Here is a 17641-nt window from a genome sequence, read left to right on the forward strand (position 1 = left end):
AGAAAAAGATTTAATAAGGATCAAGCGTTGTTTGAGAGATATAATGCAGTTATGCAAGAGCAAATGAACGAAGGTATAATCCAGATGTGTTGCGACGAGTGTTTTATTGGATATGTAATGCCGCATAGAGAGGTTTCAGGGAAACTTCTTCCATTACAAAAATTAGAATAGTTTATGATGCCAGCAGTAAGCAAGGTAACAATATTAGTTCTAAATGAATGCTTTCTTTCAGGAGAAAACTTAAATTCTAACTTTATTGATGTTATATTAAAATTTAGAGAACATAAAATTAGATTTTGTGGAAATATTGTTCGAGCATTTTTAAAAATAGAAATTACGGAATTGGATAGGAATTATTTATGTTTCTTGTATTATTAAAACTGTGACAAATCTCAACCAATAACAATGTATCATTTTAATAGACATTGTTTTGGTGTAACTTGCTCACCTTTCATTTTGGCTGCAACTATTAAATCATATATCGAAGACTACAAGGGTAGATATCCTCTTGCATATGAAATGTTGAATGAATCGTTATAAGTTGACGATTTCTTTTGTGGAAGTTCCACTGTACAAGATGCGTTGAAATTGTCTTCCGATGCTATATCGATCTTCAAAGACGCGAAAATGAACATGAGAAAATTCAACACTAATTCTGAAGAATTAAAAAAAATTGTGTTGAAACATTGATTCTCACCTAAAATTGTTAGGATTTGTTTGGAACCATATCGACGATACACTGGGACTAGATTTAAGATCTTCGTTCTCAAACTAGAATAATAACCAATGCACAAAAAGAAATGTACTTCATATTGTGGCAAAATTATTTGATCCTTCCGGATTTATATCTCCGTTCCAGATTCGAATAAAATGCATCTTGCAAGAATTATGGTAAGTTGATGTTGTGTAGGATGAAGTATTTTTCTGACAATTAAAAGAAAGTTGGCATGCATGACGTAAAGAAATTAAAAATGTGCAAAATTTTAAAATCCCATGACACTATTTTCCCGACACAAACTTAATAAATAGGGAAGGTATAGAGTTTCATGTATTTTCGGATGATTCCTTGAAATCTTATGAAGCTATGGCTTACTTAAGGTATAAAACCTCCAAGGACACTTTTCAGATTAGTTTCGTAATTTCAAAATTTGGGATAGCACCAATTAAAAAATTTACTCTTCTTCGGCTTGAGTTAATGGGTGCTATAATCTCTCCAAGAATAGCAAAACATCTTAAGAGAATTTTCAAAGATCTTGAAAAAGTTGTTTTGTGGAGCGACGCGACGATTGTACTCCACTGGATAAAGGATTCAGCACCTAAATATAAACCATTTGTTTCAAATCGAGTCAGAAATTCGAGAAATTACAGACCCCAGTAATTGGAGGCACTGTTTTGCCTCCAATTACTGTAGGCCCAGTAATTGGAGGCAAAACCCAGCCGACTTGTTAACTAGAGGGATTACTAGTAAAGATTTGATCACTTCTGAAAGCTGGTGGCATGGTCCGGAATGATTGAGGGACGGGAAAACCTTTGGCCCAAAGCAAAGGGATTTGAACATAATTCGATAGAACCAGAAGTTGCATCTGAATTTAAATCCTGTGTTATAGTTAGCACAGCTATTGTTCAAGAAAAAACCATAGATCCAGAAAAATTTAGCTGCTTGCTTAAATTTCTAAGAGTGACTTCTTGGGTATTGTGTTTTGTAAACGCGCTTAGAAAGAAAGACGTTGAAAAGGGTCATCTTACTTCAGAAGAACTCTCCAACGCAGAAATATTTTGGGTGAGAATAGTGCAAAACGATTGTTACTCTAGCGAAATTACCTGCTTGGAAAATAACAAAACCTCTCCCAAGAAACTTTTTTATGTTTAAATCCCTTTCTTGATAATATCGGTGTTCTTCGAGTTACAGAACACTAGGGAAAACAACCCATGTATCGACCTATGAAAAACATCCTATTATACTTCCTCCCAAGTCTAAGTTAGCAGAATTCTTAATCTGGGAATCTTGTAAGAGTCTTTCATTCTGGTGTATCCCATACGTTGGTGAAGATAAGAGAACAGTTCTGAATTTTAAAAGCCAGACAAACCATTAAATCTCTTCTTTTAAGATGCACTATTTGTAAAAGATCCAACTCTTTCAGTCAAGCGATCGCGTCACTTCCAAATATTCGTGTGGAACAGTCAGCTCCATTTATGGAGTTGATTTTGCTGGTCCTCTATTTTGTGAAAGATAGTGTTAACAAGTAATATATCGTTAACCTGTGCAGTGACAAGAAGTGTTCATCTAGAATTGATCGGTAATTTGAGTACTGCTATATTTCTTCTTACTTACTGATGCTTCATTTCTCGACGTGATTTGTGCTCGATAGTGGTCTATGTTACTGCTTGCACCTTTTAACGTTCAGAATTAGAAATGAAACTAATTTGGAATGTTCTGAATCATGCAGATGTAAAAAAACTTTTATTCTGACAACTATATTAAGTGGAATTACATTGATGAAAGAGCAGCCTGTTGGGGTGGTTTCTACAAAAGAACATTACGTACTGTGAAAACTGCTCTGCAAAAAACACTTGGAAAATCATGTCTCACAGTTGACCAGTTATTAACTGTTCTTACCGAAATTAAAGACATGATTAACTCTCGGTCAATCCCATATGTTGGTAGTGACACTGAAGAACGAATTGCTTTGACTCTAGCACATTTTCTTTTAGGGAAACGAGTTACTTCCTTGCCTTCTGTTAAGACTTCATCTTGATTCAAATATCTCTTCCAGGAAATGCTTAATAAAGGCATTTAATTATCGTGCAAAATTAATGAGGTTATTTTGGTCTAGGTGGAAAAATGCGTATTTGCTGAATTTGAGATCAGCCAATTCAAGCTTTGTTAAAAATATCTTTCAATTTAAAATTAACGATGCTCATTTACTTCGAAATTTCTGGAAATTCGGAAAAATTCTTGAATTATTTCCCTGAAGAGAATGCAAGGTGTGGTCTTGAAAGTTAAAACTGAGTCATCAGCTATTAAATGTCCTGTAGAATTGCTGTATAATTTAGAAATTCAGGACTAAAAAGTAAAACTGTAATAATAATTTTATCATATGTATCATATACTTAATTTCTTGAATATTAATTATTTAGTTAGGAACATTATTGAATATTGTTTAATGTATATATTTTGTTATTTGAAATGTGTATGTTCTTTTTCATATTTTTCTCTTCAGTATGTTCTTTTATATTTGTACTCTTGCATTTAATTGTTGTTTAATATTTTTTCTCGTAAGTATTTACCAGATAACTTTCTTGAAGTTTAATTTACGATTCACGAAATGTATAACTATTTACTTTTGGAAGTTTTAATGACCCCCCCCCTGATTCATCCGGGGGTAAGATGTTAAAAATTCAGTTAACCATGAGGTCTTATTGTGCGGAGCCAGCTGTCAATCATATAAATATCACGTGGTATCACTGTTAATACTAGAATATTTTTTTTATACCAGAAACGAACTTAAATATCATGGGTTATGTTGTGTATGATCTCGACTCTGTCTGCCGAATATTATGGTATGCGTAGCTCTGTAGGCCTGCTACACCTTGTATGATTTTCTTGGATTCGATGTACATATTAATATTGAATTTTCTGCGAAGGCGTATCATGTGTAAAGATTGCAATACCGGACCAAAATTTCAATACCGGTATTCGGTATTTTTTAGATCTTAATACCGGTATTAGAAATTTTAGAAAAAGAAAGAAGACACAGTTGTTTCTTTGTTAAATTTGCCAGTTTTAATAGAGAGTGTATATATCATAAAAAAATAATTTGTAACCTATAAATTATAACAGTGCATAAAGAATCACAAAAAAGTAAAGGAACAACTTATTTATTTAAATCACAAAAAAGTGTAAATATCACTATTCAGTCTGTGGTACTATTATAAATTTTTGAAATGTGATCTTAAGAAACATAATGCATCAATTGTACTGTCATAAAGCCTGGAGCGTAATTTTGTGCAAAAATTACCAGCTGTCGAAAACGCTCTTTCGGCATCAACGCTAGTTGGTGGTACTGTTAACAATGCGCGATATACTTTTTCCAAGAATTTACCTCTAAATCCCTCATTTTCAAATAAATCGATTTCTCTTTGGATAGTTTTGGATATAGCTGATTTCTGTATTGTATTTTGGTTTGTTGAATTTTTTTTATTAATTTTTGTTTAACAGACAATTTCTTTCACAATCGACATTAGTGTCATCATAATCTGCGATAACTGTACCGAATTCTTCTGAATGTGGATAGGTTTGTGTTTAAAAAATTTTAAGAAAATTTACTATAAACTTGATCAGATTTGAATTGGTTATTTTCTTTTCTTCTTTTTCATTTTCATTTTTAAAATCCTTATAATTATTTAAATACCATAAGACATTTTCTATTTCGGTATGCCTTTCTTCTGTACGATTTTTCAATGTAATATATAATTCTTTAGATAGTGATGTGTGCTGTTCTTTCAGTGACTGCAACATGAAATTTATTGTTGCATTAGCTGTTAATAAATTAGAATTTCTCCGACAGAATGCCTTAACAGCCAGTTTTATTGGAAGTAAAGCTGATACAGTTCTGGATATTAAGTCAAATTCACTATCTGAAAAATTAATTTGCCGGTTTAAGTCGATTATTGCTTTTTGGATTGGATTTCTCAGTTTCAAAAATCGTTCCATCATTAGGAGTAAACTCTTCCAACGTGTTTTAGAATCTAATATTAACATTTATTCTGTTTTATTTTCAGTTAGTATATATTTTAGTAATATGTCATTTTTTATAGGGGAACGTTTAAATATTTTAATAATTTTTCGAACTTTATAAATTATAGGAAGCTATTCTTGATGGGTTAATATTTCATCCTCATTAGTAATATCTTCTTCAACAACTTACATTGTCATTATTTTCACTGTCAATATCACTCTCACTCTTACTCTCTTCAAAGTTGGAATCCGAAGTTTCTATATCCACAGTATTTGTATTCTTCTGTTCTTTATTTTTTTGGTATAATACATCTATTACTCCTAATTGAATTCCGTAATCACAGCACAATTGCTGATTTGCACCAGTCAACTTTCCAACTTTTTTCATAACTGTTGCTCCATCAGTCGTTATGGATACAATATTTTCTTTCAGGAATGATCCATGTTTTCCTAATTTAGATTTAAGCAATTAATTAAGCCATTAATTAGCTCATTATTTTCGCCCGTTAGGGAGATATAAAAACAAAAACGAATACTATTTTGCTATGTTGGCAATATACATGGTATAATACATCTATTACTCCTAATTGAATTCCGTAATCACAGCACAATTGCTGATTTGCACCAGTCAACTTTCCAACTTTTTTCATAACTGTTGCTCCATCAGTCGTTATGGATACAATATTTTCTTTCAGGAATGATCCATGTTTTCCTAATTTAGATTTAAGCAATTAATTAAGCCATTAATTAGCTCATTATTTTCGCCCGTTAGGGAGATATAAAAACAAAAACGAATACTATTTTGCTATGTTGGCGATCCCTGAACATATAGTGGAGGCAATTTAAAAAAATTTCTAGTAAATACCGAAAAACCGGTATTTAAACTTGTGAATACCGGTATTACAAAATTGTACAAATGGTTCAAAATACCGGTATTCGGTATCCCGGTATACCGGTATTGCAATCCCTAATCATGTGCCTTTTGTCTATCAAGTATTAATAAATTGTTATTAGAAATTTTCAGTCTAAATTTGTTGATATTACTAATAAACCACAAAAAGACAAACCTAAGTCTTCAAATTATTTAAAAATTAGGCACCAATCTTCACTATTAAATTAATTACTGAGAATAAAAAAAATCAATAACTTTCAACTAGGTCTATTTTTCCTTCATATCCGACTGTTAACCAAACCATTAAATTCCCTCCTCCCATAGAATAAGTCTTTTCCACGTTACCGAGACAATGCCAATAGAATTGGTATCCACCTGGGCAATTTAAATTAAATTTTTTCTAATCAGAAAATATAATGGAGGTTCATTATGAATTATTACTTTTAAGTGACCTTTCAGTCCATTTAAGTTGGTGCTTCCTTTATTATACGAACTTCTGAAGATTTTTATGCAGTTGTAAACAGTTCTTCTTGAAACGTGTGTGATACCTGCATTATTTTGACACTTCACTTCGTCCGTTTTAACACTTCAATCCGTTTTAGGTCTTCAATGATTTTTCTTTGATCATGTTGTATCAGTTTTTTAGGTTTGCCAATCTTCTTTTTATTCCCCTGACTAATAAGATTTCTTATAAAGCTGGAAACAGTATTTAGACTAGTATGTAGTTGGTGTGCAATCTCTTTAACAAATTTGCCATAATTTTTGTAGAAGGCATTTGGTTTTTTGAAACTCACTTAAAGGTTTTTCTCTAGGCATTCTAAAAAAAAGATGAAAATTATTCTTTTCATGAAATACAATTTTTCTTAACTGAAACAATGAAAAAGAATGAAACGCCCAATTTTAAGGTTAACAATATCTTCAAAAACAATTATTTTAGCATGTGTACTTATGCTTCTTTCACACACCAAAAATCCTTAAGTGCTGTTTTTTTCTTAATTTTTATTAGTGGTTGATAAAATTTACACATCTAAAATAAATGAAAGAATATTAAAAAACAATTTAGATCAGTAGGATAAAAATGTAAAGCACAATTTACAAAATATGACTATCGTTCTACTTTTTTCACGTAGGACAAGTTTCTGAGTAGATTCTTAAACAAATTAAATAATATTAATTTGAATCACTATTATCATTTATTATTATTACGAACGTAAGTATTATACTTACACATATCTTTAAATTAATTAATATATTGCTACAAAATCGAGATTTCTTCAACATGCTAATTTAGGTTCTAGAAGAGGACATTAAATCTGAATTGGGAGGTCATTTTGAAGACGTTTGCCTTGCACTTTTAACGCCTCTTGCAGAATACATAGTGGACAGCTTTTACTTTGCAATCAAGGTAAAAACTCTATCTTTGCATTCTTTTATGTATTAAACGAGAAATAAAATACACTATCAGAAGTGATATTATAAAATAATTTTTGTATAATTTATTTAACGTTGTCTATAATTTGCGAGTCATCAATGAAGAGCATGCAGATTGCAGAAATTAACATATAAAATTTTAAAGCCAAATTGGTAACTACCAATCACTGAAACAATAATAAATATTTAATCATCTAGTGTAAAATAATGTTGATTTAAAACAAAAATTGTTTCGTCTTAGGATAAAAGTTTGCTAATTATATCCTTTAAGAGTTATTAAAATGCGAATGGTTTTAAAGTGCTTCCAATTATTTATGTTTGTCTACCCTCTGGCATTAATATTTCTTAACTGGAAGTCAGTTTCAACCTAATTCTATTCCATAGATTGTCGCTGACAATGCCAAAAGTCATACGTCAAATATTAAATGTGGTCGAAATTCACTAGCCAGTATATCTTCAAATCGCCAAAGAATGTCAAGCTGCCAATTACATTTTGTTTATTGGTGCTGACTACTTGACATCTGTTGGCGATATGAAGAGATACTGGGTAGTGCATTGCAACCAAATTTAATTTTAATAAATGATATTTTTCTCTGTGAGTAACGAGATACAAGATTTTGACTGTTCTATTTAATATTACACTTTTATGGTTCATTAGCCTGGAAGTGTCTGAAATTTTGACTAAAAAAGCCGGATAAAAGAATAAATCAATAACTTGGTTACAAAATAAACAAAGCATAATGCATTCTGTTTTCGGTTTAAAAAATTGGAGAATTTCATTAAGTTGATACGAGTTTTAATCTCAAAATCCAGGAAGTCTCGGATTAATATTAAATACAGGAAGACTGAGTTAATCTGCAAAAATTGTTTCCCGACAAAAATAATCCTGTTGCTGGAAAATATCACTTGCTAAACAGTGGAAGTACATAAAACAATATGAAATGATTGAAAAGCAAATGAAAAATTTTAAGTAAAAAAATGTATTCAGGGGTAATAAGGCTAATAAAGGGTTTCAATGTTAGTTTAAATTTCTATAAAAAAAAAAGAAAAAGGACTGTATTGTCTTGAAATGAAAACTAAGAAAATGCTAAAGCAGCGCTCTGAACTGAATTATCCAATCGCCTTTTTTACGAAAGAAAACATTTTTATTTATTTACCATCCAGAACGTCCTTTTTTTACCACCCTTTTACCTTTACCCTTTTTTCTCGCAGTTTTGGAATTTAAGAAATGTAATATACTATTGAAATTTATTGGAATTTAACGCTTTTCAATATTAGGTGATGAATTTTCTTTTTAATTTTTCTAGTTTTTGCACGAATCGCAAGAAATTTCGTAAATGATTTGTGGCCTTTAGGTCACTAATAGCAATAATACCTATGTGTTGTTGCTCGTTCGAAATTCAAAATTTTTTTTAAAAATCTTTGTTTTGTCTTGTGTCGTGTTTTTTACTGGTTTCAAATGGTCTTTAGTATTTGAGTTTTTTACAGCATTTTGGTTAACATTTGAGTTTGAAGAATTCTTTTTTTAGCATTTGAATAATTTCAAATTGAAATAAATGAATTCACTTCATAAAAATATTGAAATTGTAACATTTTACCATTGCTATTTTTTGCATATATAGAAATAAAACTCTGTGCAAATGATTTCATTATATAAAATTGGATGATATCCGAGGTACCTACAATGTCCATATAACCTTAAAAGTAATGACATTATACGAAATTTTAAATTTGAAAGTGAAATTAAAAATTCCTCCTCCTTAAGCTTTATAAGCTTAAGGAGGATAGATGACATAACAACCATGTTTTCTTTTTTTTAACATAATTTCAACCATCACAAGTTTAGATTTGAAGTAAAACTGATCGCCTTACCCTTATGTATCTTCATAGTAGTTACGAAAAGAAACTAGTATTCAAAAATATCTGTAGAAGATTTCATAATAATGTTTTGTTGAAGATTAAAAAATACTACTTACTCCTGAATTACTTAATAATATAAACTTTTAAACTGAATGATTCATAAATGCATATCATGTTAAATACAATAAAAATACTTAAATTGTTGCCCGTCTTGTAAAATGATTAATTATTTTTATTGATTTGTAAATTATATAGTTGTTATTGATTGAATATCTAACATATAGTAATGTTTTCTGTATGTATTTGTAGGGGCTTAGAACAGATGAAAAATGTATAATTGAACTTCTAATTTCATTGGAAAGTATGGTAAGGAATAGCAGCTGTAATGTCTATTAATATAACAACTTAATTTTCATGAATAATGTTAAGTAGTAAAATAATTATTATTTTCATAAGTAATGTTATTCCTGTTTAAAGATCAGTCTCAAATCAAAATACATTTCATCTCGATTTAAATTTTGTCTATATCTTGATTACATTCTAATTCCTCTATATCAAATTATCCGAAACTGAATATTATATAGTCAGGAAATACTTGATTATCTGCAAAAGTGTTTTTACTAATATCTCTTAATATTCATATTCCAGGACTTGCGCTACGTTAAAACAGTATTTAAAGAAAGTAAGTATGCAATTTTCTTTTTTGTGTTTAGAACCATTAAAGAAATATTCGAAGTTTTAGGTATTTTACGGGTGCTAACTTCTATAATGATGGTAGCAGTCAATTTTGGCCCAGTAGTCAATTTTTTGATGTTAGAGATACTTTCACAACCTTATGCATTCCTTGGGAAAAGAAGAGTTTTTTTTTAATTAGATGGCTAACCACGAATGCATTACATCTTGAGGTCTGTTCTAAAGCAAAGCGACTTTGAAACTCAAACAACTTGTGTTAAGAATGTTGTTTCCGACAACATGTAAGCCTACCCCGTAATATAATAACATCACTTTCAGCAATTATAGGAATTTGGCGTTTGGCGCAGATTAAGGATTTCATTGTCCTTATAGTATGGAGTGTCTCCTATTAATTGTTTATTATTGTTTTAAACTCGCTGTTCCTTCTTGATGCATTCCGCGATGAAACTTCGCTCGCGCTACCACAATGTTACAAACACCATGCATGCTTGTTCAGTAGACAGTCTCATTAGAATTATTTTTCTGATTACAGTGGAAGTTTTTCTTATATAATTCATGTATGTATATTTTAAATTGTAATTTTTTTCAGAATATAATCAAGATCTAGACGAATTCTTAATCAGTGGTCTAACGGGGGAAATTAAAAGTTTAGTTGCTATGCTTATAACTAAAGAAAGAGAATTTTATGTTGAAGTTGATGAAGAGTTAGCTGAAGCTGATGCTCAACACATGGCTAATGCAAGTATACTTTTTTATTTAATTTTATTTTGTATGCTGAAGAGATGTTAAATGTTTTGCATTTGCTTATGCTCTAATGAATTTGGTGTGCATGGTATGGATTTAACTGTTATCCTAGTCGTGAGATAACGGCTCCGAATAATAAAATTCGTTTAAAAACCAAGACATTAGTTAAAACTACAACATTAGTTTAAAAACAACTAATGTTGTTTAGGTCAACATTAACTTTAAAAGAGGACACTTATTTGAGAATTCAATAAACAGTTTTCGTCTTCTTTATGTATATTTTACTTTTTAAATTTCTCTCATTAGCAACTAGATATTTGTCAATTGTCTTTCTAATTCATTAAAATATTCTTTGACACTGATTATTTTGATACTTTTTATGCAGAAATCCTAAATAAATATTCTGAATTTTGTAAATTATTTAATTTTATAAACTTGCATCGCTATTTAAAAACTGAGCAATAAATTATGTCGATGTTCGGAATAGCTGTCCAAAGACATGTGTGGTACACATGAACTAGTTTACCAGCCTTCTCATTTTCACTGCAATACAAGATTAGGTGATATAGCGGTTCATTAATGGCTAAATATATTTTATATTTTTGTCCACCCTCAATAATCGATAGAAAAAGCTGTAAAGAAATGTCATTTGGATTGTGAAATCTACATTTAATATTGCCGTATTTAAAAGAAATAAATTCTTTCCACTAATTATGAAACTGCGAAATTAGATGCATGTGGACCAAAATTGTCTGCTAATTTAATTATTTAGTTTTCATCAAGTTATTAAACATTTATTTGTACCGTTGTGTAAAATTATCTATTTTAAAAATCTCCAGGAGCTTCTTCTTAATATATAAAATTAAATTCATACTTTTAGTTCTTTTGAATATATTTTGCTTTGATCACTATTTTTGAAATGAAAGTAAAGTCCTTTCACTTTCGTTTAAAGTTTTTAGTTTTAATAAACCAACTTGTTTTCTAAAATTGTCTGTTTTTTCTAACAATATTATTATTTTCTTAAATGAATTATTTTTAGCCACAGCTTTTCTATTTAAATTTGTTTAATAAACTGTGATAAAAATGGACCGTTAAATTCTGAGCAGATAATAACTGATAAAGTGCCTCCTGAATCATAATGAGATCTAAATCATATGCATGGTGATCTTCCAAATGAAGTAAAATTGAAGTCTTATACTAGATTATTGTAGTCTCTGTCATTTACGAATACGAAAAAATAACATTACAGACCATTTTTACTGTAGAATGTTTTCTGATATCTATGATTTAGTAAAATGTCTGTTCTTGATCTTGAATTTTAAGATGTTATTTATTACTTTGTTATTGCAGGAAGGCTTATCTAAAACATGGAAAGCTGAAGATTTTCTGATATCTTTTCTAACAACTCGAAACAAGCCTCAATTGCGTGCTGCCGTAGCTGTATATGAAAAAATTACAGGTCACTCGTTTAAGCAATCTATAAGAAACGAATTTGGAGGAAGCGTAAAGCATGCTTTGTTAGCACTTGGTGAGTGAAAAAGCTTGCATATTTGCGTAGTTTAAATATTTCATAAACTGCCAACGTGCCTTCTCTATATTGGTAGAGATCAGAGATGGATACTGTGTTTTTTTTCACAAACTAACCTTTCGATTGAAAGGAAATAGCAATTCTAAAAGAAAATTAAAAATAAAGTTCACCCAATGACATGTCTTTATCTCACACCACAAACCCAATCATTTTTAAAAATCTTATTTGTAATGATGTTCATTTATACAATATTGTTTTATTATGATTTTGTTCTGGAAGTTTTTAATCCCCCCCCCCGTGCAACTGATAGTAAAATAAGTATTTGATAAACTTTAAGCACATTTCCTTCTTCCAGTTTATTCTATGCCTGTTAAATAAAAGCTGATACTCCTGAAAGCTCTATAAGAGAGGATTCAGGCAAAAAAATTATTTAAACAATCTTTTTAAAAATGCACGTTTATTAGTGTAAAAAAACACTCTTATTAGTGGAAGATTTTTCTATTTTAATTATCTGTCACATTTTAAAATTAAAATAACTTTTTTCACAAACTCGCTACAAGTTGACGCCATTGGTACAGCATCGAAATTTAATTAAATTAAAGGTAAACTGATAATTAAGTTAATATTAACTGTATAGCTGTTTTAATTAAATGTACATTTTAAAATAGTATATTTTTAGCCTGAATGTGCAAGTGTACAAAATTTAAAAACTTATATATGTAAGGAATTCAGTGAAAAATTGATTACGAAATTCCATCTTCACAATTATGAAGCATGCCAAGTTAAATAAAAGTGATAAATTAATTAAAACCTATGTCTATAAACGCAAAACATCAAACTATGTATGGTTTAACGTTTTTCATCTTTCTCAAACTCGATAGTAAAACTCTGAGATAATATTAATAACTGGAAATAAAATTAATATGATCCTTATAGAGAAGAACAAGTAACAAGTAAAATAAAATTCACCGAAGAGATGTGCCGAAGAGATTTCAAGAATAAAAATGTTTATCTCATACCAGTTTAAAATTAATGTACTTTCCTGGTAGCTTAATCTTATTATATTTGTGAAAGGTAGTTCCTTTAAAGGCCACAGTATTTGGAAAATCTATTTGTTTTGTGATAATGTGAATGTTTCGCACAAATAAATACACCATTTTAGCAAATGCTATTTCCACTATTTTTCGACTAATGTGCTGTAACAATTATATAGTTACAGCAGTTTTGACTTGGAAACTAAATCCGATCTCAAATGCTTGTTTGGGAAATGTAAGGTCTCTCTTGATTTCCAAGATATGAGGAAATTTCTAGAAAATTCAAACAATCTCCTCAGTTTTGGAGTTAGCGGAGCTTTTGAATACAGCGAAGCATATTTTCTGAATCTGCGAATTTTTACAGTAATTTAAATTATTTTAATCCAAGGAAAGTGCGTCATCATTTTCACCTTCTTTCACAAGTGTAAAACGATACACTGTGCAACAATACGAAAAGCATCATTGTTAACGCTTGCCTGCACTACGGACATATCCTTAGGTACTTTGGTATTAACAAAACCTAAGTCCTTTTCCTCAACGATGCACATTTGGTGAATCATCGAATCTACACACAAAAGACCTAGACTCTCATAACCTCACTTCAATGGAGTCAATTCACGTGATGGAGCAGTTACATGACAGTTATTACTGAGCTAGTCATTTAACGTTTAACAGCATGTTGTTTCATCCTGAAATATACCGTCGACTTCTTTATGTTTTTGTAAGATACACAATGGAATTAAATTCGGGTGACACATTAGGTATGCATCAAATGAGCGTGGTTTAATTATACTCTAGATGCCGTTAAAATAAGGCTTGTATTTATTACTAGTCACCCTGGGCAACCAGCTGAACAACCGGGATTATAGATTGTGTAATTTCAAGTAAATGCTTTACACGCAATTTGATGTTCCTGATTTTCAATAAAGAATTGTTAAGCTTCTGATTGCGATAAAAATTAAAACCGCATTCTTTCACTAATTTACCTTTTTTTCTGTTTCATGAGTTCCATTCGTTAAAAAGGTACAAACATCTGGAAATTTGTACAGTTTTCGCAGAACTGCAAGTTCATTTTCTTATTCGTCATGCAATTGCGCAGAAGCCTTTTTTTCTTGGCTCTCAACAAAGGAAAATAAATTCCGCGATTAAATATTTGATGAAAGAATGAAAATATTTTGAATTTCAAAGTAAAAAGTAAATCTGTTGTTGAGAATTAATTAAAAAATAATTTTATAAAATTGCCAGAATTCAGAAAAAATTTGCACTGCGACTAAATTCATATCTAATTAAAATTTAAAAAAAGGGGACCCCAGGTGCACATTCCCGACCTCCAAGGCTACAGCTACCAAATTTGGTAGCTGTAGGTCAAATGGTCTTTTCTGTAGAGCGCCAACACACACACACACACACACACACACACACACACACACACACACACACACACACACACACACACACACACACACACACACACATTGAGCTTTATATATAAGTATATATAGTGATTCTTACAGAAACGCATTTGATAAAATTTCTCGGTTTCCGAAAATATTTATCTAAAAGTATGGAAAAATGATTATCTCATTTTCAAAGTGAACATTTCATGCATTTTCCGTATTTTAATGGATAAAAAGATAAAATTTTGGTTCTTCTCTTTCAGTCAACTGCATTGAAAACAGGCCAGCGTTTTTTGCTTCCCAACTACACGATGCTTTAAATGGACCCAAAACGGATGACGCTACACTCATAAGGATACTCGTTTCACGATCTGAGGTAATGTGTAAAATTTCATTACATTTACAAGATTTTTGAAGAGTTAGTAAAAGTAAGCGGTGAATTTTTATCTTCTAGATTAGTGAAATTAATTTGAAAGGTAAATATTTGAATTTTATTGGACTCAATTCACTGATGAGATATGAAAGCTTGGAAAGGGATTAGGCTGCCACATTAGTAGTCTTCGTCGCCTGCTTATAACTTAAAATTATGAACTTAGATAATCTGCTTGAAGCTCTTTCTAAAAAACAAATGTTGACTTAACAATTTGAATAAGATCATCACAAGAATTCAATAACATTACATTCGGTAATATATTTTCTTTCAACTTCCTCAGTAGTCTTGCGGTTTATAGTACGGCATGATTGAGGAGCATGAAGCGGAGGGAGGAGGTTTTAAGTATTGCCCTCTTCCTTGGTCTTAGCTTGCAAGGATGATTTAAAAACTGATACTACAATTAACACTTTAGTAACTATTAGATTATTAGTAATTATTATATTATTAGTAACTATTAGATTATTAGTAATTATTATATTATTAGTAACTATTAAATAACTTTTAGCTGACTATTTCCTTTAAGTGAGGTACAATTGTGAGCAACTTTTTCTTGAAAGTCCTTTTACAGAGTAACTTGCCTCTGTATATAGAAGCCAAGTCAGATTTTTACTTCAGATTCTGCCAAAGTACTTTGGATCACTAAGACTAGCATATTATACCATACTTTATTACATACCCTTGAATTACGAACTTGTCTGGACATGCTAGAGCATGTGATAATAACATTTTTTTTTCAAAAATGGAAAATAAATATGTATGTTAATATTTTCATTTAAAAGACACATTAAAAATATCAACTTTGTAATTAAAGCTCTATATTTGTTTGATTTGAGGAAAAACTTAAAGGCAGACTATTTTTATATTTTAGAAACAAAGAAAAACTATCAAACAATGAAATGAGTTTCATAAAAATGAAAGATAATGATAAATGAAACAAACAAATACATTCTGATAAAAGCAGTGAACTCTGTAGCAATCATCAAAATCTTTGAGAATTCAGGGCCAGCCAAAAAATATGCAAATAAGTATACAATTTACATTAATCTTAGTTGTATGAATATACTAGATAGTTTATAAAATAGCAAACCTATTGCATCTTAAAAGTCAAGGTTCTTTAAATTAAAGCATTCGTATTAGCATTTGAAATGAGTAATTACGCCTCCATACAGTAATGATGCGTGATATAATCAGACGAAAAGTAACTATCTTTTCTCCATAATATTCTAGTCAACACATCAGTCATTTCTAATGAAATTCTGTATTTTTTAAATTAAATTTATCATGTAAGCTTGAAAAATGATAAAATTATCGTTTTTGTATAAATTTTATGTATTTTTATAGGTCGATCTCGCTGACATCTATGAATGGTATCACATGAAATATGATGTGGATCTTTGTGAAGCCATTTATGCTGATACCAGTGGAGATTATAGAACAATTCTTTTAAAAATTTTAAATCCACCGAAATAAGCTCATTTTACGAGCTCCTCGTATTTTCTCAAATCAGGCGTCAGTTTTCTGAGATGTTTTTAAGCATTTCATATGATTGTAAAAGAATTGTTTTAATGACATATATACTCTCATTTCAATAAATCGTATTGTATTTCCCGAAGTGAAGTTATTTAGTATCAGGTGATCAGAATCTAAAAACTCCTGTTTAGAGAACTATTTCCTTAAATTCATAAGAGGCCAAATCTTTGCGATATGCATTTCAGAACATGGAAGCTGAATGGCGCAAAAATTTTTCAATAATGAACGAAAGGGTTAAAACAGATGAACCATCCCCATATTAAATGTAATCCAATCGTAATCGTATAGTATTATAAATTAATTAGAACAGTGATTTAATGTGAATTGTGAATAGTATAATAATGCAATATACAGGGTGGGTATAGTTAAACTTCCCCTATAAACAGCATCGTACAACACAAACTTGTGAACGGATTGCAACGAAATTTGGTATATAGACTGTACACGCGTTGCGCTCACGGAATTTCGAAAAAAAAAATTAGTTCGAAAATGTCCACCAAAGGGCGCCTTTTCTTGAAAAACATTAATTTTAACACAATAAACGACCAAAAGGGGAATACAGAAACAATATTAACATTTATTGACTAGTTTCTGATCACCTTGTCATCGAACCATATTATGTAAAGGTAAGGAAAAAAAATAGTAGTACGCTGTTTGAGAAAAACAGTTCAGTTTTCAGAAACAAGAACGGGTTAGAACAAAATTGCACAAGAGGAGCAGTTGTTAAGGGCAGCTATGTATCCACCCTCATTCACCTGCAAAATTTCAAATCGATGGACAGTGTGTTCAACAATATATCGTAACTGATCAGTTGTGATGCTTCGTACTTGAAGCGTTATGGAGTTCTTTAAGTCATTCAATGTCGCAACACTGTAGCAACAAGATACCGTCATCATTACAGCCGGAAACATCCACATAAAACATGTCAACGACAGCAATTGTTTCTTATCCTAACCTGTTTTACATAAAGCTTCCTCTTCTTCACAAGCATGCAAATCCCGACATTTTTTTCCTAGAATTGACAGCTTTTCCCGGTTTAACATTTTATTACTCATAATTCTTGTTCTGGATTATTAATATCGGTTTCGTATTCTGTTTTGGGCGTTTCTTGTGTTAATGTTTTTCTGGAAAAGGCGCCCTCTGGTGGACATTTTGGATCTACTTATATATATATATATATATATGAAATTCCATGAGCGCATCTCGTGTATAGCCTACGTATCAAATTTCATTTCAATCCGTTCATCCATTTGCGTTGTAGGATGCTGTTTATAGGGGAAGTTTAATTATAACCAATCTGTATATTCCATGGGTCTCAAGTGAAAGCGGTTGACCTTCAGACGGCTAATGTATTTGTTGAG

General features: G+C 30.6%; 1 protein-coding gene across 2 annotated transcripts in view; it reads left to right on the forward strand.

Annotated features, from left to right (window-relative positions):
* Positions 1 to 16354, forward strand: part of LOC129958969 (annexin-B12-like) — a 28831-nt gene extending 12477 nt beyond the window's left edge. Inside the window, exons 4-10 of one of the 2 annotated variants that reach the window (XM_056071728.1) lie at positions 6922 to 7035; positions 9231 to 9287; positions 9570 to 9603; positions 10204 to 10356; positions 11713 to 11886; positions 14581 to 14693; positions 16092 to 16354. In XM_056071728.1, the coding sequence (XP_055927703.1) occupies positions 6922 to 7035; positions 9231 to 9287; positions 9570 to 9603; positions 10204 to 10356; positions 11713 to 11886; positions 14581 to 14693; positions 16092 to 16220 (774 nt within the window). In that variant the 3' untranslated portion in view covers positions 16221 to 16354. The remainder of the gene's footprint in view (positions 1 to 6921; positions 7036 to 9230; positions 9288 to 9569; positions 9604 to 10203; positions 10357 to 11712; positions 11887 to 14580; positions 14694 to 16091) is intronic. The other variant, XM_056071729.1, reaches the window with a different exon arrangement.
* Positions 16355 to 17641: the final 1287 nt, after the last annotated feature.

The sequence above is a fragment of the Argiope bruennichi genome, chromosome X1 (assembly GCF_947563725.1).
Source record: "Argiope bruennichi chromosome X1, qqArgBrue1.1, whole genome shotgun sequence".
Classification (NCBI taxonomy): Eukaryota; Metazoa; Arthropoda; class Arachnida; order Araneae; family Araneidae; genus Argiope; species Argiope bruennichi.